Source organism: Eutrema salsugineum, unplaced genomic scaffold (assembly GCF_000478725.1).
Source record: "Eutrema salsugineum unplaced genomic scaffold, Eutsalg1_0 scaffold_10, whole genome shotgun sequence".
Taxonomy (NCBI): Eukaryota; Viridiplantae; Streptophyta; class Magnoliopsida; order Brassicales; family Brassicaceae; genus Eutrema; species Eutrema salsugineum.
Window position 1 is genome coordinate 3,324,231 of NW_006256908.1, and position 25,239 is coordinate 3,349,469.

Here is a 25,239-nt window from a genome sequence, read left to right on the forward strand (position 1 = left end):
TTCTTCACCAAAGTTCGAGCTTATTGAGTCACCTTGACTATGGAACTGGTCTCAGAGCATCTGGAGTCGTGGGTCGAAAGTTACTGCTTCCGGAAGGCGACATGGTCGATACGAGCCCAAATATGTCGCGATACGCGCTAAGTGTTTTCTCAGGGCTCGGCATCATTACCTCGACATCGGCCAAGTCAAGGCTAATATTTTGGGAGTATTCTGAACTAGGCCTCGTGCTGACGCCTCGGCACGTTGGAATCAAGGCATGCACACGTAAGAAATGAAGCTGGAAACGACTAAGTGTTGAACGTGCACCTCGGTGTAGCAACCTCGGCGTGCATGCCAGACCCTGTTCTCCCGAACCCCTCGACGTCTAAGCGCCTCGGCATTTTATGCCGAGGTCCATTGTCACAAACCCAGAATCAAGAACAAAGCTGCTCAAGAACACACACGTGAAGATGGATCAAAGACTAGGGTTCATGCATATTCTTGACGTATTCTTCACGAGATCTTCATTTGGATCTGGACTCACGTGCACTCCTCGACATGAAGACCTCGGCTTCACTCTCCGACACACCGTGGCACTCACCCATCAGCCCAAGAACGCGGTTCAGTACCCGGTTTGTTCCGGGCTGACCCGCGACACTTTACCTTTGCTATATATACATTTCGAGACTAAAAACCTAATCATCTTATCTCTTATCTGTTTTTAGCTTTAAGAACTTGCCTCTTTGGTGAAACTTGATGAATCTAATCCGATATCTCGTTTTTGCATGAGAAATCTTGTTCTTTCTTTATTTCTTTTATCATCTATCATTAAACTCCTCATCATGACCAGCTACACGTCTTGCAAAGGACTTAGTGAGCTCGTTATGATTAGTGAGTAGTCGTTTAAGCGGCTTTAGATGAGTAGATTAGGGTGCTTTCAAGGTAGATTAGTGGGTTTAGGTGTCTAGTCTTGCATGTTTCATTCCTTAACCGACGAGATCTCTAGGCTGGATCCAAGCACATCACTTGAGGTTCAGATCTGAGACATATCTCGCATCAAAAGTGTTTGTAGAAATGTCTGAACCACTCGGTTAAGGGTTTAAGAGTCTTTCATCGCGAGAGTGATAGTTTGTTCTCTTAAATGACATTTTTGAACTGATTCTTATTGCTGATTGATTCGATGCTTCTCAAAAGACATTTTTGGTATGAAGGAGGATCAGTTTAGATGCTTAATACTTTCATGAGAAGATTAACATGCCTTGAGTTCAAAGTTAAATGAAACCGCTTGATGTTTTGATTCATTAACCCACTAGTTGAATTTGGAAGCACCCGAGTCAAGTATCTCGTCTAAAGTCCCTTGCTTTATTACATATTATCATCATCTGAATCGTTTAGTTATTATTTGCATCCTGTCTCTGTTTAGATCTAATCATTTGCTTTACCTTTCATGCTTAGTCGTTTGTTACTTAGCTTAGTTCAAAACCTTCACCTTTTGTCTTGACTTAAATGAACAAACATCATAGTCTAGTGTCTCGTTGACTTGTCTGGATTGATACCTCTTTGTGCTACTTTGACAAGGGGATTGATAGCCCTGAGACCTAAAAAGTCGTGTCTATCAATTGGCGCCGTTGCCAACTTGTCGGAGCATTAGACTCTTGTTTGTTTTTGAGTTCAAGATTTTACCTTTCTTTGTTTTACTAACTTCTTTGCAAGTTCTTGTGTTGATTTCAGGTGCATGAAAACCAGGTCTCGGAGCTCAGAACCGCCTTTACCGTACGACAACAACATCAACCGGATTAAGAGGCGAGCTCGCGAGAGGGAACGGCATTTTGAACGACTTGGAATGGCAGAACAGCAAAGGATCGAGCAACAGGCTCAAGAAGCCGAGCACCAGGCTCAGGCTAATCAGGCGCAGGCAGGCAGGAATGAACAACAAGCCTATGTTAACCAACAACAGGCTCAAAGGAACGAGAGGCTTGCTCAGCAAAACCAACAACAAGCTAATAGGAACGAGCAACAAGCTCACCATGTTCATCCGCCACCGCCACAAGCTCAGAGACAACCTCCTCTGGTCTTTGTTGGAGAGAACGACCGAGCTAATGCGCACCAATACCGAGCTGGGATTCAAGCTCCACCGGTTCAAAATAACAACTTTGAGGTTAAAGCTTCCCTCCTCAATATGGTGCAGAACTCAAAGTTCCACGGTCTAGCCGGAGAAGACCCTCTTGAGCATCTGGATCAGTTTGACCGAGTTTGCGACTTAACCAAGATCAATGGTGTCTCGGAAGATAGCTTCAAGCTACGCTTGTTCCCATTCAGCCTCGGTGATAAAGCTCACCAGTGGGAAAAGAACCTCCCGAGGGGTTCTATACAAACCTGGGAGCAGTGTAAACTGGCGTTCCTATCAAAATTCTTTTCCACATCACGCACGGCTGAGCTCAGAAACCAGATATCAAGCTTCACGCAGCACAACAACGAGAGCTTTAGCGAGGCTTGGGAACGGTTTAGAAGCTACACTAACCAATGCCCACACCACGGCTTCTCAGAGGCATCCCTCTTAAGTACTTTATACCGAGGTGCCCTCCCCAAGATCAGAAACCAACTAGATACAGCCTCAAATGGAAATTTTCTTGGGAAAGAGATCAATGCGGCAATGGAACTAGTCGAGAACCTAGCCATGTCTAATGATACTTATGGCGAGGACTTTGATAGAGCGAACCGTACAGAGGGCTCTGGTGAAGAACAGCGTATGAAAAAGGATATAAGAGAGCTTCAGAGCAAGCTTGACAAGGTTCTGATGGCGACTCAAAAGCCAATACACTTTGTAGGCGAGTTTATGAGCAAGGGCCAAGTTTTGATAATGTAAACAAAGATGGTCTAACTCAAGAGGAGCTGAACTACATAGGGAATCAGCAGAGGTATCAGCGGTTCAACAACTACAACAGTAACCCAAACCTCTTATACAGAAACCCGAATGTAGCTAACCCTCAAGATCAAGTGTACCCTGCTCCGCAACAACAACAAAGCTATGCTCAAAAGGCTCCTTATCAGAATACCTTCCAGCCCAAGAAACAGTTTAGTGGGCAACAGCACGGCTACACTCAGCAGAATCAAGCGGCTCAGGGTAACAACTTCACCAGCCAACCGCAGCATCACAAGTTTCCACCAGGGTTCAATCCGCAGCCGATGGGTAATCAGCAACAGAATCAGGGAACGGGTCAGAATCAGATGGGGAACGATGTCTGTGGGATCTTACAGCAACTGTTACAGGGTCAGCAGAGAGTTGAGAGCCAGCACGCGACAATGCAGCAAGACATTAGAGAGCTTAAGCAGAACCAAGCCTCTACATCATCCCGAGGCCCGGCTTTACCAGGTAAACCGGAGCCAAAACCCAAGGAGTATGTGAACGCCATTACATTGAGGAATGGTAAAGAACTACAAGCTCAAACGCCTAAGACTAAGCTCATTGAGGCCAATGAGCAATCAGAGGGGGAGGCAGCCTCAGGTGATGCGTGTAAAGAAGAAGATTTTGAGAAAGAACCGATCAAGGACAAAGGAAAAGAGGTGGAAAAGACGACTGAGCTTGAAAAGCCATACGTTCCACCACCACCTTACCAACCCAAGATACCGTTCCCAGGGCGTTTCAAAAAGAAAATCTTAGACAAAGCCAAAGCGGTCTTTGAGAAACACTTGGAGAACACGCAACTCACCTTACCCATTATAGATGCTTTCTTAGCTATACCTCAGCTTGGGAAGTTTCTAAAGGATGCGATCCTCAACAAGACAAAGGAACTCCAGGGTATGGTAATACTGAGCCATGAATGCAGCGCCATAATACAAAGGAGATCTATACCAAGGAAGTTATCCGATCCGGGCAGCTTTACCCTACCATGTGCTTTAGGTCACTTGAAGTTCTCAAACTGCTTGTGCAATCTAGGAGCTTCTGTGAGCCTGATGCCATACACGGTGGCCAAGAGATTGGGATACAAGAGTTACAAGCCGGCCAAGATCTCTCTTATACTAGCTGATAGATCGGTTCGCTTACCGGTGGGTTTGCTTGAGGATTTGCCTTTGAGGATCGGTGAGATAGAAATCCCCACGGACTTCATAGTTCTTGAGATGGACGAGGAACCATTAGACCCTATCATCTTGGGCCGACCATTCCTAGCAACCGCAGGAGCCATTATAGATGTGAGAGGAGGAATGATTGAACTACACATCGGTTCCGAGACTATGAAGTTCAACGTGAAAGAGATGATGAAGAAACCGACTATTGGAGGTCAGGTTTTCTATGTGGAAGTGATGGAGGAGCTAGCTGATGAGCTCCTAGAAGAGTTAAACGCAGAAGACCCATTACAAGTGGTCTTGACACATGAACAAAGCGAGCACGGGTACTTGAACGAGGAAAGCGAGGTGTACAAGCAACTTTTGGACCAACCGAGGGGACTTGGAGCTGAGGCGAGGTTTTTGGAGCTCAGGAAGAGTGGCCTCGACATCTTAGACAGCGAGGGGTCCATGGGAACAGAGGAGACACCTCGGGATATCATGGCCGTGGCAACTCATACCGAGGCCGATGGTGAACCGCGCAAGAACAAGGAAAAGGCCGAGGAAGCTGTTCCGGGCCAATGCAGCTTCGATGCCGATTGGAACGAGGCGGACGCGCCCCCTGTTGCACTAAAACCTCTACCAACAGGGCTCAGGTATGCGTTTTTAGGCTTGAACTCTACTTTCCCTGTGATCATAAACGATAGCTTGCTTGAACATGAAGAACGTGCATTGCTTAATGAAATCAAGAAATTCAGGAGAGCAATAGGGTATTCCTTGGCCGACATAAGAGGAATCTCTCCTGATATATGCACTCACAGGATCCACCTGGAGGACCAAGCCATGTCCTCTATTGAGCACCAACGTCGCCTTAACCCGAACCTCAAAGAGGTGGTTAAGAAGGAGATACTAAAGCTCCTTGAGGCAGGGATCATATATCCAATCTCTGACTCTCGGTGGGTATCTCCTGTGCACGTTGTGCCCAAGAAAGGTGGTATCACGGTGGTAAAAAATGATAAGGATGAACTCATAGCCCAAAGAACTATAACCGGCCATCGCATGTGCATTGACTATAGGAAATTGAATTCTGCATCAAGAAAAGATCATTTCCCTTTACCATTCATTGATCAAATGCTTGAACGGTTAGCCAATCATCCTTATTTTTGTTTTCTCGACGGATACTCTGGATTCTTCCAAATACCAATAGATCCAAGAGACCAAGAGAAAACGACATTCACTTGCCCTTACGGCACTTATGCTTATAGGAGAATGCCTTTCGGTTTGGGTAATGCACCGGCCACTTTTCAAAGATGCATGATGCACATTTTCTCTGATCTAATTGAAGAGAAATTTGAGGTGTTTATGGATGATTTCTCCGTATACGGCTCCTCTTTCTCCGAATGTCTTGCTAATATTTCTCAGGTTCTAAAGAGATGTGAGGAGCATAGGCTTGTCTTGAACTGGGAGAAGTGTCATTTCATGGTACAAGAAGGAATTGTCTTGGGGCACACGGTATCAGAGAAGGGTATTGAGGTAGACAAGGCCAAGATCGAGGTGATGGTGAACCTACAAGCTCCGAATTCTGTAAAAGGGATAAGAAGCTTTCTTGGGCACGCAGGGTTCTATAGGAGGTTCATCAAGGATTTCTCCAAGATAGCTAGGCCTTTAACTAGGCTATTGTGCAAAGAGGTGGAGTTTATCTTTGATGAAGAGTGTGAGGAAGCGTTTAAGAGGATCAAGGAGGCTTTGATCAGTGCACCTATTGTACAAGCTCCTGATTGGTCTTTACCATTCGAAGTGATGACTGATGCATCTGACTACGCTGTGGGAGCTGTCTTGGGGCAGAAGAAAGATAAGAAGCTCCATGTGATCTACTATGCAAGCCGCACCTTAGACTCAGCTCAAGAAAAGTATGCCACCACCGAGAAAGAAATGCTTGCCATTGTGTTTGCATTTGACAAATTCAGGAGTTACTTAGTTGGATCAAAGGTCACGGTTTACACTGATCACGCGGCCTTGAGGTACTTGATGTCTAAAAAGGATGCTAAGCCGAGGCTTTTGAGATGGGTCCTATTGCTCCAAGAGTTCGACATGGAGATACTTGACAAGAAAGGCATAGAAAATGGGGCCGCAGATCATCTCTCAAGGCTGAGGATTGAAGAAAAGGTCCCTATAGATGATGCTTTACCAGAGGAACATCTCATGCTGGTCCGGTCTTACTTAGAGGTGGAAGAGGCCAACACGATCAAAGAAAGAAGCCTCCCATGGTTCGCGGATCTTGTGAACTACCTGTCTTGCGGTTTAGAGCCACCGGATCTTGATGCCTATCAGAGGAAAAAGTTCCTTAGAGATGTGATGAGATATCATTGGGATGAGCCGTATCTTTACGTGCTTAACAAGGACCATCTCTATAGACGATGCTTGGCCGAAGACGAGACCCATCCGGTGCTACAAGAATGCCAAGGTTCAGCTTATGGTGGTCATTTAGGCGCATTCAAGACGGTTGCCAGGGTTTTGCAAAGCGGCTTCTGGTGGCCGACTATGTTCAAGGACGCTCAAGATGTGGTATCAAGGTGCGAGGCTTGTCAAAGGCACGGTAACATATCCAAGAGGAATGAGATCCCCCAAAACCCAATCTTTGAGGTCGAGGTCTTCGACTGTTGGGGCATTGACTTCATGGGTCCCTTTGTGAGCTCATACGGAAATCAGTATATCCTAGTCGCGGTGGACTATGTGAGTAAATGGGTCGAGGCCGTTGCTTCCCCAACCAACGATTCAAAAGTGGTGGTAAAGCTTTTCAAAAGTATCATTTTCCCACGGTTTGGAGTTCCAAGAGTAGTAATCAGTGATGGGGGAAGCCACTTTATCAATAAGACTCTTGAGAGTCTTTTGAAGAAGCATGGGGTAAAGCACAAGGTGGCCACACCTTATCATCCGCAGACTAGTGGCCAAGTCGAGGTTTCTAACCGACAGATAAAGGCCATTTTGGAGAGAACCGTGAGCTCATCTAGGAAGGATTGGAGCAAGAAACTTGATGATGCTTTGTGGGCTTACAGAACCGCGTACAAGACCCCCATTGGAACCTCACCGTTTAACTTGCTCTATGGGAAAAGCTGTCATCTACCGGTTGAGTTGGAATACAAAGCCTTGTGGGCAGTGAAACTTCTGAACTTTGACATCAAGACCGCACAAGAGAAGAGGGTTTTACAGCTTCATGAGCTTGAGGAAATCCGGTTAGATGCTTTTGAGAGCTCTAAGATCTACAAAGAAAGAACCAAGGCGCTTCATGACAAGAAGATACACAAGAGAGAGTTCAAAGAAGGGGACCAAGTTCTGTTGTTTAACTCGAGGCTTAAGCTATTCCCTGGGAAGCTGAGGTCTAGAAGGTCCGGTCCGTTCAGAATTCTTGAGGTGAGGCCGTATGGAGCGGTCGTTCTAAAAGGAAAAGATGGACAAGGTTTTGTGGTAAACGGTCAGAGGGTAAAGCACTGCTTGGCATCAGAAACAAGAGAGGGAGCTACCTCAGTTCCTCTTCTTGAACCAGAATCAGCCTGAAAAGGTATGGAAAGTCAAACTTAGTGACGTTAAACAAAGTGCTCTTGGGAGACACCCCAAGCTTATCCTTGTACATATTTCCTTTTTCATCTTCTTTTTCTTTTTACTTGAAACTTTTTGAAGGGTTTGTTAAGTGTTTCAGGAGTTAAGTGGTGAATCTTGATGATGAGAGTAAGAAAAAGCTTGAAAAAGACATGGCCTGATGGATTAAGTCCTAGAGCGTACCTAGCCTCGGTATCGACCCTCAGTATATACATACCGCGGTCACCTTTTACCGAGTGATAGCTTGAGAACCTCAGCTAAACTCCTCGACTTAATTTCATCATGACCGTGCCTAAAAAGTTATGTGGTGAAATGACTAAATGTGGGGGAGGCCCACGGTGTAAACACCTCGGTATGATTATACCGAGGGGCAAAGTTCACTTCAAACGGTCTAAAACCTCGATCGAGGCCGCGACCAGTTTACACCAAGGCCGGACCATTTAAACCCCCATCACCAAGTGTTCATCGTTAAAACAAGTGACCTCGGCATGATACCCTCATGGTGGAGCATGCCGAGGTGCCCGGTTTCATGAACGATCAAAAACAAGAACACTTGAGACACTTGAGTCAAAGAAGAGGGTTTGCGCGACCCAAGGAAAAGACTTGAAGGCCGCGGGGGAAATTTTTGTGGACTTGAGCTAGAACCACTCGGCTTGGTGCCCTCGGGGTGGAACAAGTCAAGGCCACTCAAGAAAACACGAGAAAAATCGTTCTAGTCCGTACGGCCCACGTCATTCCTCTTGTCGCGCCATTTGGAAGCTTTGCGCGGTAATTTGAATTTAAACGACTGGTCAAAGCTGGTTTTGGCGCGGGTCAACGGTCGCAGCTGAAGGAGAAGGGGGGACCAGTCCCACTACAGTCCAAACGCCAGCTGGAAAGCGCGACACCGCCCATACCGACCTCCATCCCGAGCCATAAACCGCAGAGTTTGCTTTCTCCTCTCTTTTCTCTGCATTTCACGAACACAACTCTCTCATTTCTCATCCATTTCTTGTGATTCCAAGCGCTCTAGACTCGTTAGGGTGTTGTCTATTCAGCATAAGCATCTCGTTGAGCTTGAATCCTGTATTCCCAAAGGTATCTGCATCCTAAAGAACTCATCTTTTTCCTTCATTCTTTGCGAGCTTAATTGTTTGTAAAATGTGAAATCGATTCTTTTAGAACACATCGGCCTTTGGGAACAATTTTAAAAATTCCATCAGGATAGACAACACAAGAAAAACCGGTCTTTGCTCTGAAAATCACTTGTTCTTGAGTTTTTAAAATTCTTGAGAAAATGCGCTTGGAATCGGTCTTAATGATGATTTGTGTGCTTGAGCTGAAATGTCTTGATAACTTGTCTCTAATCGGTTGTTCTGGCTTGTTCTTACTTCTCTCTTTGATGAATGACAAAGCTATAACTATGATCTTGTTAGAGAAAAAGCTCTGTACTTGCTATCTTCAGAAACTTGTGCTTGTCGTTGTACTTGATTCTAACGGTTTCTTTGAGGATCTGCCTTGCAGATGACCGGCGACAGAGCTGTTCCCACTCATGAGACAAACAAAAATGAGGTCCAGAGGAGGAGTACGAAAGGGAAAGCCGTGGCCGTGGCACGCAATGGTGGAACAAGCAAGAAACCCTCCGCGAGATCCGATGGTGAGCCAGCCGCTAAGCGAGCAAGGAACGCCGAGCTCCCTCCGGTTCCAGCCTTTGAATCAAGAAGAAATGGGAAGCAGGCAGCCACTGAGAACGATGGAGATGAGCTGAGAGCCATAGTTCCTCATGAACCCGATTGTGCCAAGAGAGCCAAGAAGGAACCAAAGCCCGAGCCCGAGGAAGAACATTTCCCGACCACTGAGGAGTACTTGGACCACTTTAACTCTATAAGAGTGGCTCAAGGTCGGTTCCCTGATATGGAGCTGTTGAGGAAGCTTGAGATACTCGATGATGTTACCCTCATCTTTCAAAACATGGGCTTGGCCGAGTTCTTCATGATGAGCGATGTTGCTTATGAGGGGATCACACAACAGTTTCTTGCCACTTTGGAGGTTGTCATCTACCCCAAGAGAGATCCCAAGCGTTTACATGGCAAAGGATTCGGTCACATTGAGTTTGACATGGAAGGCGTGCACTACAAGGTCAGTTTCAAAGAGCTTGATGAGATATTTGGGTTTGAAAGGAATGGAAGCTCGCTTGACAAGTTTGTGTACCCTCGTGATGAGTTGGCCGCCTTGTGGGAAACGATATCTTTTGGGCCTTACTTGGGAGGCAAGAGCAAGACGAGCTGCATCAGGAACCCTGCGATCAGATACACCAACCGGGTCCTGGCCTCTACGTTCTTCTCTACATACAACCCTGGTGTCATTCACACGGCCGAGCTTGAACTGTTGGGACTTGGACTTAAGCCGCTCATCACTCAAATGAAGAACAAGAAGGAGTTCCAAGGGCCAATGCATGTACCATCTTTAGGAGCGTTCTTTGCGATCTAAATGCTCACCTATAGACACAATGTGTGGTGTGACCGAAAGAAGAAGGGAGCAAGGAGGCTTCAGAACGGTTGGATTGTCACTAAGATCTTGAGAGCTCAAGGGTTCATTTTCCCTGATTCACCATCGAGGCCGAGTTTCATTGATGAGCAATACCTAGGTAAAAGTGGTTTCTTTGGAGGCAAGTCAGGAGATAGATGGGTTTACAACTTCACACTGATGCACAGAGACGGCACACAGGTTCTTTTGCCTAACCGAGGCCTCACCATGCTTGATAAGCAGTGCAACGTCTCCTTCTACGTCCTCAAAGATCAGCTGTACAACCCATCTCTCGACCCACATATGCGCAAGTGCACCAAAGCCGTTCCCAACAAGCCTTAGAACGAGAACGGCCCGGCCGGATGTGAGAATGAAGAAGAACGGCACGCTGAGAGAAGGATGGGAGCAGGCCGATATCATTTTGATCCATACGTGTGGGGTGAGCCCTAATACCACACCAAGAAGCTGTATTTGCGAGTGAACACTCTCCAAAAGTGGTGTAAGTGGCAGGACAAGACCATTCATGCTCTGGTGGACTGTGTAAGGCACCTGAAGAAGAAGGTAAAGCAGCTCACACGGCCATCTTCTCCGGACAAGCACTCGGCGACCTCAACCGCACCGGTTACACAAGAGGAGGTTGGGGAAAGCTCAAACGCAAGGAACCCGGAGTTTCCACCAGGCAAAGAAGATTGGATCGACCCTGCCTCGGCATTCTTACCTGAACCCTCGGAGAGCAGCCCACCACGTTAGTCCACACCCTCCTGCTCAACATCAAATCCCTCGTACTACTTGGGATCAGAACTCTCCGACTAAGGTATCGACTTCAAACCCTGTACATATGCATCTTGTGTATATCATTCTGCATTCGTTTAGTTTGTCTTTTTACTTCTCTCACACGCTTCTATAACACACGGGACTGTGTTATTTAAGTGTGGGGGAGGAGCTTTGTGTTTTCTGATCTCGTTTTCTTTGTTCTTATTTAACTTTTGCATTCTTGAGTCTCATTTAGCTTTGTACATATGTAAAACCGCATCATTCTAGTTGCATCTCGCATTCTAAGATCGAGTCTAGGTTGCATCATGTAGGATTGCATCAGTGCAAGGAGCAATGATAGATTTTTTCCTAGAGAGTAAATCACTTGAGAACTTGAACTAAATATGCTTGTGAAACTCATTCTATGCTTGTAAAGCCTGAAACGATTTGAATCTGAGAAGCAAGTCTGAATTACACTCAACTCTAGCTAAGTGATAACCCTGAACTTGAATTGTAAATATCTTTTGATGCATTGCTTGAATTGGCTTGTGGATACCGATATACATACTTGAGCTAGAATCATTGTTTTTACCACCCTCTTTCCTTAGCTCAAGTAGCTGAATCCGCATCATGGATCAGTTCCCTCACCTTGAACCCAACCTTCTTTTCGAGCCAATGTTTGTGTGTGAATAGTAAGGCCACCTTGGACTGAACTTAGCAGAAAGTGTTAGGTTTAGAGCGACAAGGGCATGTCTCATTGAGTCTATGTTCCAACATCAAGGAACCGAGAGTATTGGCGAGAAATAAGTGAGGGGGAAAAGATCTATTGGTGAGTGAAAAAAAAAGGTGAGCTGAGTGGAAAAGAGAGTGTGGAAATAGCTAGGGGAATGAAAGAAAAAGAATCGAGTCTTGAATTGGAAAAGATGAGCTCTGTTGTTCTAAAAAGGAAAGTATAGTCTCTAAAATGAAAAGAAGCCAAAAAGGCTCAAGTGTTCTAAAAAAAAAAAAAAGAGGCTTATCGCTGAAAAAGAAAAAAAAGAGCTGTGTGAATAAGTAAACACCAAGACTTGAAAATCAAAACAAAAGTGAGTCCCCTAGTGAAAAGAAAGCAATTGAGAGAGTGAGGATCTTGAGAGGGTGAGCAAGTGAGGAAAGCTTTGAGTGGAGTGTGGGGTGTGATGAGTCGTGCCCTTGTATGCATCGGTTGCTTTTTACCTTTAGCATTCTGCCAAAGTTTGGTCGTTCATTGAGTGATCCCATTGTTGCATTGCACCCGCTTGAATATTGATGAGATCATTTTTATCTCATGACTTTACCCTAGCCAAGCCAGCCTATTTGAACATTGCATCATTTGATTCACCGGTTACAAGCTTAATGAATGTGAAAGAGTTGGATGTGATAATGACTTGTGGAGATTCTGTGCTTTAGTTGTGAAATATCTGAGTATGGCTTTGCATTGCATATTTGAGCATGAATCCGAGTTCTCTTTGTGATCACTTCTCTCTAAAAAGGAAATATGAGCTCCATCTGCATTACAACCTCTTTCTCTCATTTGTTCTCTTCGCTTGAGGACAAGCAAAGGACAAGTGTGGGGGAGTTGATATGTCTATATTTTACATCATTTAGAGTGCATTTTAGAGTCCTCATCATGTGTTTTCCCATGTAAATTGAGTCTTTAGGCATGAAAATAGGATTTAGGGCTTGCATTAGGTCCCAAAGAGTTTTGCATGTTTTGAAGTCTTTATCAGGTGCTTTGGGAGTCATTTGGAGCTTAAGAAGAGGAGCAGAGAAGAAGACGGTGAAGAAAAGGGTCAAAAATGGTGAAAACCGCTTGGAGGAATTTCTCGGCCAAATCGCGTACCGGACGGACAGAAACCTCGGTCAAAATCCTTACCGATCGCTCATTACCGGCCAAAATCCTTACCGATCGTCCAACCTCGACCAAAAAGCTTACCGATTGTTCAGCACCGACCAAAGTCCGTACCGATCGACCAAAGTCAGCCTGGGTCGAAGATCGGGTGCAAATACCACGGGTTGAGTTTTTGGCCGAGGCGAAGGAATTTTTACGACCAAAAAGCTTACCGCGGAACACAGCCCTCGGTCATTTTCTTACCGCGGGAAGCTTTTCTCGACCAAAATCTGTCCTTGTCCACGCAATTCAAAGATCTGCAATCCGGGGAACCTTCCGGTCCGAACCAGTTGGCGGGGTCTTCAGCAAAGTTGGAGATAATCAAACAAAGATCCCAGAACAGTTGGAATCATCCAATTCGGACCAGTGGGGAGAAAGATACAGCTTCCGGAAGATGCACCAACATTACGCGCATCCGAGAACCAAACGGCGAAGTACAAAGGTCACGGCGGACGGAGCCTTTCCGGACCGAATCAGCTTGCCCGGTCTTCATCAAAGTTTGAGATCTGTGAAAGACCTTTTCAGAACAGTAGGGATCGCTCAATTCGGACGAGTGGTTTGAAAGATAAAGTCTCCGGAGTTCACATCGGTCCAAACAGCTTATTTTCCGGTGATTTCAATGCGGTTCAAAGATGTGAAATCCAGGAAGACTTCCACTTCCCAAGCTCCGACGGTTTCTTCACCAAAATTCGAGCTTATTGAGTCACCTTGACTATGGAACTGGTCTCAGAGCATCTGGAGTCGTGGGTCGAAAGTTACTGCTTCCGGAAGGCGACATGGTCGATACGAGCCCAAATATGTCGCGATACGTGCTAAGTGTTTTCTCAGGGCTCGGCATCATTACCTCGACATCGGCCAAGTCAAGGCTAATATTTTGGGAGTATTCTGAACTAGGCCTCGTGCTGACGCCTCGGCACGTTGGAATCAAGGCATGCACACGTAAGAAATGAAGCTGGAAACGACTAAGTGTTGAACGTGCACCTCGGTGTAGCAACCTCGGCGTGCATGCCGGACCCTGTTCTCCCGAACCCCTCGACGTCTAAGCGCCTCGGCATTTTATGCCGAGGTCCATTGTCACAAACCCAGAATCAAGAACAAAGCTGCTCAAGAACACACACGTGAAGATGGATCAAAGACTAGGGTTCATGCATATTCTTGACGTATTCTTCACGAGATCTTCATTTGGATCTGGACTCACGTGCACTCCTCGACATGAAGACCTCGGCTTCACTCTCCGACACACCGTGGCACTCACCCATCAGCCCAAGAACGCGGTTCAGTACCCGGTTTGTTCCGGGCTGACCCGCGACACTTTACCTTTGCTATATATACATTTCGAGACTAAAAACCTAATCATCTTATCTCTTATCTGTTTTTAGCTTTAAGAACTTGCCTCTTTGGTGAAACTTGATGAATCTAATCCGATATCTCGTTTTTGCATGAGAAATCTTGTTCTTTCTTTATTTCTTTTATCATCTATCATTAAACTCCTCATCATGACCAGCTACACGTCTTGCAAAGGACTTAGTGAGCTCGTTATGATTAGTGAGTAGTCGTTTAAGCGGCTTTAGATGAGTAGATTAGGGTGCTTTCAAGGTAGATTAGTGGGTTTAGGTGTCTAGTCTTGCATGTTTCATTCCTTAACCGACGAGATCTCTAGGCTGGATCCAAGCACATCACTTGAGGTTCAGATCTGAGACATATCTCGCATCAAAAGTGTTTGTAGAAATGTCTGAACCACTCGGTTAAGGGTTTAAGAGTCTTTCATCGCGAGAGTGATAGTTTGTTCTCTTAAATGACATTTTTGAACTGATTCTTATTGCTGATTGATTCGATGCTTCTCAAAAGACATTTTTGGTATGAAGGAGGATCAGTTTAGATGCTTAATACTTTCATGAGAATATTAACATGCCTTGAGTTCAAAGTTAAATGAAACCGCTTGATGTTTTGATTCATTAACCCACTAGTTGAATTTGGAAGCACCCGAGTCAAGTATCTCGTCTAAAGCCCCGTGCTTTATTACATATTATCATCATCTGAATCGTTTAGTTATTATTTGCATCCTGTCTCTGTTTAGATCTAATCATTTGCTTTACCTTTCATGCTTAGTCGTTTGTTACTTAGCTTAGTTCAAAACCTTCACCTTTTGTCTTGACTTAAATGAACAAACATCATAGTCTAGTGTCTCGTTGACTTGTCTGGATTGATACCTCTTTGTGCTACTTTGACAAGGGGATTGATAGCCCTGAGACCTAAAAAGTCGTGTCTATCACCTTTGCAAAGAAAAAAACTTAGTTCAAATAAGATTTTGTCCTAAGATAAGCCTTTTTTTGAAATCCTCCTGTTCTTCATGACTCCAGAGTTCTTCTAGTTCAAATGCGTGGGCTTTATGCTTTCCTCCTTTGTTCTTAAGTGGTGTAGCTTCATAGAAGATGTCCATGTCGATATTTGCAAAAGAAGCTCTCCGGTTGGGCCAATCCATGATGGCTCCAGCAGTTGCTAAGAAAGGCCATCCAAGGATAACTGGATATGAGTCATCTTTGATCTTCACTATGTATAGATCGACAGGTGCTATGCAATCTGCAAACCTTAGAGGAATATTTTGGGCTGTCCCTCTTGGTGTTGCACTTGAATCAGCTGCTAAGCTAATCTTTGTCCTGGTACTTGAAATGTGCTTAATGCCAAGTCTCAAAGTAGTGGCTTTGGACATCATGTTAATGCAAGCTCCAGAATCACAAAGAATATTGAGGAATCTTTCACCTCTAACGTCACAAGAGATAAGAAATTGACCTTTGTCTTGAACTTTGTGCAGAGTTCGAACTGGTCTACCTTCTTGGGCGTGTGTGAACAAGTCTTTCATCTCTTGGATAGGCTTTTGCTATCACAGAAGAAGTGGCCGATCATGTAGTCTCTACATGCTTTGGTAAATGAAATTCCTTTGGGCAGAGTCTGAACTACTGATTGAACTCTTCAAGTGCTTCTTTGCTGATCTTATTTATGTAATCACTGGCTTTTTTGGGATCTTTGAGATGGATCCTGTAAACAGCTGCATCGGGTGATGATCTAGGAAAAGGTAGAAATGTTCTTCTCAGTCTCCGATCCTTGCTGTATCCGAAGAAAACTTGAAGGCAGCCTTGCTTCCAGATGTCATCGAATCCGAGATAGAGAGGAATGGACTTCACAAATTTGTTGAATTTGATCAGTCTCTCTCTAGATATGCTATTGGTTATTGGTTTTGAGTTGTCATCAGATGAATTGTCCCTAGATTTGGATCTTTAACAAACAAACTATATTCTTCATCTACTGAGAATTGCTCTTGAAGCTCATAGTCACAAGTGTAAACCATACTGCAAGATGCATAAGTGTTGGATTTCTCTTTTTCTTTTGATGCTTGTGCAGTGATTGAGAAGACAGCTTGATCAAACAACTTAGATCTGGTCACAAAGGGTCGGTCTTCAGTTGAACAAGTTTCAAAAAGAGGTTGAAAGGACTCCTAGTCTGAAAAATCAGGCTCGGCTGCGGGTGGAATGCTCTGGGCCGTGGTGAAAGTGGTCCTGGCCGCGGGTGAAGTGCTCGCAGCGGCAGTCAGCTTCTCCCGGCTCACCATGCTTGCTTCTTCAATCTCTTCTTCTCTTGCTTTCAGTGGCCGCGGGTGAAGTGCTCGCAGCCGTTGTTCTCTTGCTTTCAGTGGTTGTCAGGCATATCTTGGGCATCCAAATCATTGGTTCCAGTATTCAGATCATACTCCTTATGATCTTTATAAAGTTTTTCAACTTTCTCTTCTACTTCATCTAAAACATATACAACTTTATCTAAAGTAGCATCAAGCTCTTCTGTCTTGTTTGTGATCTTTGCCATCTCTTCATTCATCTCTAACTTGTCTTCGTCAGAGTACTACTTGCTATCTTTGAAGTCTCTCTCCAAATCTTTGATCAGGACACTACAGTCTCGTCTTTCTTTAAGTGCATGACGGAGGGTGATTGTGTTCTTTGCCTCTCCTTTTTCAACGTCTTTAAGCCTCTGCCCTAGAATTACATCATCCTTGAGCTTTTGTTCCTTTAGAATCTTCATATGATCAGAGAGACATTCGAGCTTCCTGTTTAAATCAATGGACATGTACTCCAATTTCAAACAAATGTTAGATTCAGCAATAACTTGTAAATCAAGAAACTCATTCAGCTTGGTGTCTAATCGATCCAGTTGGAGCCTAAATAGATCATTCTTATTGTTCTGGTGCAGAATCTGATGATGCAAGGGATGAGATGGTCGACGGTTCACCAGGTGTGGCGAATAGGACTCATCTCGGTGGTGTGGATTTCACGAGTCTCCATGGTAGTAGTTCGGATGATTCGGCCAAACAAGATGATCGGAATCACGCCTGGATGGTGATTCACATGCACATGGAGCTTCACACAGGTTGCAAAACCTTCGCTCGGGATTAGGGTTTTTTCTCGGATGATCCATGCTTCAAAGATTCTGATACTATGGCAAGCATAAGAAAGAATAAGCAGAAAAAGAAAAAGTTAGGGTGTTTATGAGCTTGATATACTTCATATGGTGTTTTGGCAGAAACTCGACATATATATAGTCATCTGCGGCTTCAGCCTCTTGGGTTTAGACCTCCAGCGACTAAAATCTTCCCCGGCAACGGCGCCATAAACTTGATGGATGCGGGCCTAGGGTTGTGTTTTTTTTTACAAGTCCATTGGTCCTAAAAAGTTTTAAATTTATAAAACCCTAGTATCTGCAAGTGCACAGATGTACGTTGTAGGACTAAGGATGTCGATTCACAGGAAAGATGTCTAATCTGCAATAAACACCAAACTGGGAGAGTAAGCAAAGTCATAAAATCATGGGGGTTTGGGATTTTTGGTTAAGAATCTTAAACTAAACCTAATCTAATATTTACAGGAAATAAAATACAATGTAAATGAATTGTTAAAAGAATATCTCAAGGATGTCGACTCAAACTATAGACTCTACACTCATAGGTGGTGATTTAGACTTCTCCGGTTTACTCTAATCGATGTTAAAGCATTTCCAATTAGCCTTTGAGCGATTTATCTTCATCTATTTCTGGGATCTGCATGGAACTAGAATAGACATGTGTATGATTAACCAACTCTCGCCATCTTAATCAACTAATCACTTAAATCTGACAATTAACTCTCGCTCTCATGCCAGAAATAAGATCATGCATTAACTATTGAATTCGTCTGCTCACATCTTCTCTACAGGTAGCTCTCAACTCCTGTAGCGACTATGTTCTTCTGAAGCTAGGTATGGATGATCTGATACAGCACTCTCGAGCCTCTGATCGATCCTAGGCTCAGAGAATAGGTCATGAATCTACTCTCATGCAATATGAACAACTTAAGAGAGAAGAGATCCAGAATATGGTGTAGAAACTTAGAAATCCTAATCGGATATATATGTCTATCGAAAACTCTTAAACAACTTGACTCTCTAGGACAGATCTACATGATGCAAGGAATGATAAAAAGAAATGAAAGAAAGCAAAAGATGAAATGGAAAGGTTGATTAGATAAAAAGGAGAAAGAACAATGGATCCAGGGAAAATCCCCTTTTCCATCGTCTAACCCTAGAAAAACAAAGTTTGGTGGCTCAAAATCTCATTACATGAGCACACATCCTTTTAGGACTGCTAAGATATGTATTTATGGGTCCTAAGATCTTCCAAGCCTCATTTAGGGCTTCTCTGAGGAGGAATGGCGAAATGGGCTTTGATGTTGGGCCTTGTGGCTCGGAAATGGTCCACCGGGGGTGAAAGTCTTCTGGGGCAGGTAAAATGCATGTTTGCCGCGGGTGAGAGTCTTCCGGGACTTGTGAATTTGGTTAACTTGTTCTCCATGTATCTTTTGATTTCACCGTGGATCTTCCTAATGTAAAGTGCTATGGAAAGCTGGTTGTCTCGTCTTGAGTTTATCCAAATTTGAGCTGGATCGGACGGTGAGAAAGTCTTCATTTGAGGCTGAACTTCTGACGGTGACTCTGAGCAAAAAAATGGATTTCTTCAATTTTTCCATCTTTTTCCCTAAGTTAACTGAAAAGAGTTTTGAAACTACAAATATAGAGAAATCATAATAAAAGTTCCTAAAACTGATTAAAACCTTTGAAAAAGCATTTGAAATCAATGGTGAAAATGAGTACAAATACGGTGTTATCAGCGATCAATGAAGGTTTTTGTGAGATTTGTGATTTTCATGGAAGAGAAATAGAATTAGAACTAATCGTGTTTTTTGTTTTAATGAATGCTATATTTGTCCCTGTAAAGTAAACTCTTTTTAAGAAGATTTATTTTTAGGCCATTTTTGAGAATTGTTCTTTTTTTAATGATAGCATCTATAATTTTAAAAAACAAAATCATTTACAATTTTTATATTTGTTGTCATTTGTTTGTTTTAATTTCTTAATTTTCTGATCTAGTTATTTTTAAATTTTTTATAAATATATGTAATTCTAAATTGTGGAAGTCACATTTATGAAGATATGAATAAATTTAAAGTCAATATCGGTATTCATCATGATGAATACAAATGACAATGAATTTATCTAGCCATAACCAATATAATAATCCAAACCCAAATTCATCATTCCACGAGATATCATAACCAAGATATTATAAAATTACAATTATAATTATTATTATTGTTAGAAGAATTGCAAAATATAACTTAAAATTTGATTTTAAATACAAAAGTAGATAATTTATTCAATATTAAGCAAAAGTAACCTAAAAAGATAGAAATATTACCATTTTCTTCTTAATGACCAACAGAAATAACAATTACTGCTATAACTTTACAAAGTCTCAAAATCCTATGTTGGGGGACCCCGAACCCATATGGCTTACGCGATCCGCTCCCCTTTCCCTCCGAAGGTACCTTCCGGAGGTTTCAGAAAGATGGAGTTCCCTCCCTGGAATCAAGGCTTAAGTAAGTCTCAAAATCCTATGAAATCTACTATTTTGAGTGTTAAAAAAAGTAAGGAAAAAGGAAATTTGTAAAAAAAAGAAAAAAGAAAAAAAAAACATGTAAAAGGAAAAGGTAGTTAAAAGAGTTAATCAGCCAAAACAATTTACTTTTTAGATATAAGAACTAAAACTGATTTAATTACGAGTGTTAAAAAAAGGCAAAGGAAAAAGAAATTTGTTAAATAGAAAAGCCAAAAAACCATGTAAAATGAAAAGGAAATTTTAAGGATTATTTACAATTACATGTTGGATTCATTTAAAGATATGATTGCAAAAGCTGGTATCAGTGACGTGTAGGAAACAAACGTTTATTATTACATGTAAGATCTTAAAAAAATTTGGGGGATGAATTTTAAGAGAAGAGAAACAAAAAGCATATGTTAATAATTACAATAAATATGATAGAATAAAAAGCATGATCATAATGTGTATAGTCGAACGAAACAATTAATTAAAGTGATAAAACAACAAAAAGAATTAAAACCAAAATTACAAAATCAATTTATATCGACATAAGCATTAACAGAAAACGGGTATATATAAGAGGAAGAATATGCCAGGGTTTAGGTTTCTGTGGCTATGACGGTTATTAAAATCGTTGGTCCATGACCCATTATTGATGTGTCTGCTGCGTGAGGGTTGTCAAGTTTTACCCTAAATGAAATCAATAACCGCAAGTGCACATCTGATCGATTGTAGTACTTAGGGATCGAATCCACAGGGAATGAGGATCTTTCCCGCAAAAGTCTTCGAAAGAAATATAAAGTAAGGAAGTCTAGAACCAGGCGATTTTTGTAAGGGTTTTGGTGGTGTCTTTAAAACGTAAAAAACTAATCTTAACGAGAAAATACAAGAACTAAAATGACATAACAACTAAACTTAATGAAATATACTAAATACGAGAAAAACGGCTAAACCTAATTGCTTAAATGAAAATCGATTAAGAGAATGAAAATGATGAACTAGAAATAAAATCGATGTAAATCTATAGAAAAGAGGGCGCTGGGTTTCAAGGAAGTTTTCTCTGGGGTATGAACGATTCAAAACATTGCTAAATAGTAAATTTTGATAAAATCTTAGCTTGAACTTTTCGAACTAGAGTCACGGACGTATGAATACGCCCCTGTCGTGATCATAGACAACTATCTCTCTCAACCCTGACCAGTAGGTTTCCACTCTGGCCCTGGAAGAGAAAAGATGCATTATGTTTAAGACTCGTCAGCATTCACAAATCGCCCATAGGTAGGTTTCCACTCCTATGTTTGTTTTGCTCTCCCAAACTAGATCTGACACCGGATGAACACTTTCGTGTCACCAAGCATCTGTATCAGATTGTAGTTCATGACGCTACTCTCATGCATTGAAAGTAAATTCAGAAGAAAAAAATTTAAGTTTCGGCTTCAATAGCTCATGGAATCCTCATCAAACATATATATCTCCATCGAATATCCCTTGACCCAACAATAAAACTACTCAGACATGATGAACGAAATCAAAAGCACATTATTAAAAAGTAGCAATAATCGAAATTGAAAAAGAAAGAACGAGGGTTCAAGAGACAAATCTCTCTCTCCCTAAAAGCTAAAACCTAAAAAGTATTCTAAAACAATAAGAGCATATGAGGTGATACAAATTAGGGTTCCTAAAACATGTATTTATAGTGCTCAAGACATCTTTGGGTGTCACTTAGGGTTTCTCCAAATGAGAGAAAAATTTTAAGCTTCAGAAATGGGCCTTCAAGTTCGGAGTTGGCTGGCCGCGGTCGAGAAGTGCGTGGCCGCGGGGAATGGATGCTTGGCCGCGGTCGGCAAGCCTCTGACCGTGGTGAAATGGCTGTTGGCCGTGGGTGGAAATGCTTGCCGGCTGGTTTACGGGACATCTTGCTCTTCGCGTATTTTTTGATTGAACTGTTGGATTGCCAAGCTGTGAAGTGTACTGTAAAGCTGATACTTCCATTTTTGAGATCTCCAAATTTGAGCTGGATCAGACTGTGAGAAGGCCTTCAATCGGGGGTGAACATCTGACGGTTTGACTCTGAGCTGAAAATCTGGTTTTCTATCCATTTTGTTAAACTTTTCCCTAAGTTTCCTAAAAAGAGCCTTGGAACTACAAATACTAGAAAAACGTAATAAAGGTACTTGAAAGCAATAAAAAACATAGAAAAAATATTTCAAAACGGTCTATAAAAGTGGTCAAAATACGGTGTTATCAATTATCGAAAGAAAATCCATATCACGATTTTGTACATGCATGATTAATAATAGACCTATCAAGACAAATTAAAACAACACATAATATTTTTCATTAATGTCACGTAGGACAATCGTTGTAGTGATGACACATCTATTATATTAAAACAGATGCACATTTAGTAATTGCTTCCAAACACTCCTAATTTTTTTTAAAGTGTTTAAAAATAATTTTAATAATTATTTATATTTAATTTCAAAAATTAGTTATTAATTTAAATATTTTTAGAGTTCCTTAAATATAGGTAATTTAGATTTGATTTGATTTGATTAAAAATAATAAATCAGATATTAATTTAGATTTGATTTAAAGATTCTAATTTAAATAATTTTTATACTATTAAACATTTTTATCAAAAATATCTAGAATTTTTGAAAAAAAAAATTCACATATGAAAAATAATGGTCATATTTGAAATAGAAAATATTTATAATGATGTAAATGATATGATATTTATGTTGTTTATATAATATATTTACGATTATGATTTATTTACAAATTAATAATAAAATAATAGGTAAAATTCAAATGTATAGTTTAAATATTAAAAATATATTTTTTAAAATTCATAGAACGAAAAATATATATAAAAACCGGATTAAAAATATTTTGGTAACTAATATCACTAATTTTGAATTATACATGTATATCGAAAATATATTTTTCATACAAAATCAAAACATAAAAAATTAAAAATTATTGCATACACTATAATGTGGTTTAAAAAATCAGTTGTACACTCCCTTCGTTGATTAAATTTTAGAAAACTATAATGCTAAATAATACTGTTAATACATCTCAAACTTTTAACAAATATGTATATTATACAGTAATATGAACGGAAAAATTAAAATTATATTTTTATAATAGTTTATTTTGAATTAATATTAGCGGACGGGTCAAAATTATATTTTTATAATCATAATTAATTTTAATACTATAAAAATATATCTAAACACAAAAATTAATATTTTCGCTTATTAAAAAATATATTTATAAAAATAGTTATATCTAAATTCAAAAACACAAATTATATTACAAAATTCGTTAAACAATAAAAAATATTTCCGTGCGGATGCACGGGGTTAGAATCTAGTAGATTTTTAAACTAAAAACCTAACGTGTCCTAATCTCTATAAGAAAAAACACATATTCCTAATCTTAATTATAAAAGGTAATGTTACTAAATAAAAATATATATAAAAGAAGAAAAATTAAATTTTATTAGTTAATAAGAAAATGAAAATAATTTTATTTTATTTTTTACATTTAGAGTTTTTTAGTTTTTATTTTTTTCACCGGCTATAAAATAATGAACTATAAACCCATATATATGTGGGTCTTAATCTAGTATGTATATAATCGGATGAACACGTTAGGTTTTAGTTAATACCGACTTGGGAAAAGTTCGAAATCGCTGGCCGTTTATGTGGCCTATTTAGAGCGAATAAATCTATATCACAAGTATTAATACATAAGATTAATGATGTACCAATAAAAACTAATTAAAACACCACATAATATTATTTTATTAATGACAAGTAGAACGATCATTGTGAAGACGACACCTAAAATTTTTTACCTTGCAAATAATATTATAGATTTGAGGTAAACTACTCGGGGGAGAGAGAACCATATCGATAAGGTGGAGCTTTACAGGTAGGGTAAAACCTTTTAAAAAGACAAGTATATAAGGATGATATAAGTTAAGGTTTTATTTTGGAAATATTAACTAACTGAATATACGAACGAATTAATACCCGCCCGTTTTCTTTTTTTTGTTAATAACTTAACATTTAGTTTTTTTTTTGGTTAAAACTTAACTTAACATTTAGTTGAACATATTTCCTTTTAATATCAACTAGATTCTAACCCCGTGCATCCACACGGGAATATTTTTTATTGTTTAACGAATTTTGTAATATAATTTGTGTTTTTGAGTTTAGATATAATTATTTTTATAAATATATTTTTTAATAAGTGAAAATATTGATTTTTGTGTTTAGATATATTTTTATAGTATTAAAATTAATTATGATTATAAAAATATAATTTTAACCCGTCCGCTAATATTAATTTAAAATGAACTATTATAAAAACATAATTTTAACTTTTCCGTTCATATTACCGTATAATATAAATATTTGTTAAAAGTTTGAGATGAATTAACAGTATTATTTAACATTATAGTTTTCTAAAATTTAATCAACGAAGGGAGTGTACAACTATTTTTTCAAACCACATTATAGTGTAAGCAATAATTTTTAATTTTTTATGTTTTTATTTTGTATGAAAAATATATTTTCGATATACGTGTATAATTCAAAATTAGTGATTTTAGTTGCCAAAAAATTTTTAACCCGATTTTTATATATATTTTTAGTTCTATAAATTTTAAAAAATATATTTTTAATATTTAAATTATACATTTTCATTTTACCTATTTTTTTATTATTAATTTGTAAATAAATCATAATCGTAAATATATTATATAAGCAACATAAATATCATATCATTTACATCATTATAAATATTTTATATTTCTAATATGACCATTATTTTTCATATGTGAATTTTTTTTTTTCAAAAATTCTAGATATTTTTGATAAAAATGTTTAATAGTATAGAAATTATTTAAATTAGAATCTTTAAATCAAAAATTAATATCTGATTTATTATTTTTAATCAAATCAAATTAAATCTAAATTACCTATATTTTAGGAACTCTAAAAATATTTAAATTAATAACTAATTTTCGAAATTAAATATAAATAATTATTAAAATTATTTTTAAACACTTAAAAAAAATTAGGAGTGTTTGGAACCAAATATTGAACGTGCTTCTGTTTTAATATAATAGATTATGTGGACGCATTATTCTAAGAGCAATATGCTAAGAACAATTTAGAGAATCTAGCATTTGAATAGTTTTTTTTTTAATTGGTATTTATTTTTAGATATTGTTTAGATTTTCTGATTTTTCATTAGTTTTGTGTGAAATCTTATTTCCTGAGTTTTTATCTCAAATATTATATGTAACTCGAAGACTACAACAGATGCATATCTTTTATCTCTTTTTAGACAGATGCATCTATTTGATTTTAAACTTATTTCATGAGTTTTGTCTAAAATTAAAAATGCGGTTAAAACACTAAGCTGCAATTTAAAATCAACTTTTTTTCCAGGCTTGACTCATTATTTTCCGGTC

General features: G+C 39.9%; 1 protein-coding gene and 1 non-coding gene across 2 annotated transcripts in view; both read right to left on the reverse strand.

Moving 5' to 3' along the window:
* The window catches only part of LOC18027420 (heavy metal-associated isoprenylated plant protein 1), a 22,046-nt gene extending 12,672 nt beyond the window's left edge, over positions 1–9,374 (reverse strand). Inside the window, exon 1 of the mRNA XM_006409765.2 lies at positions 9,189–9,374. Within this exon, the coding sequence (XP_006409828.2) occupies positions 9,189–9,374 (186 nt within the window). The remainder of the gene's footprint in view (positions 1–9,188) is intronic.
* Positions 2,414–2,520, reverse strand: LOC112081708. The gene has a single exon (XR_002896630.1). It is a non-coding gene; the product is annotated as a small nucleolar RNA R71 (small nucleolar RNA).
* Positions 9,375–25,239: the final 15,865 nt, after the last annotated feature.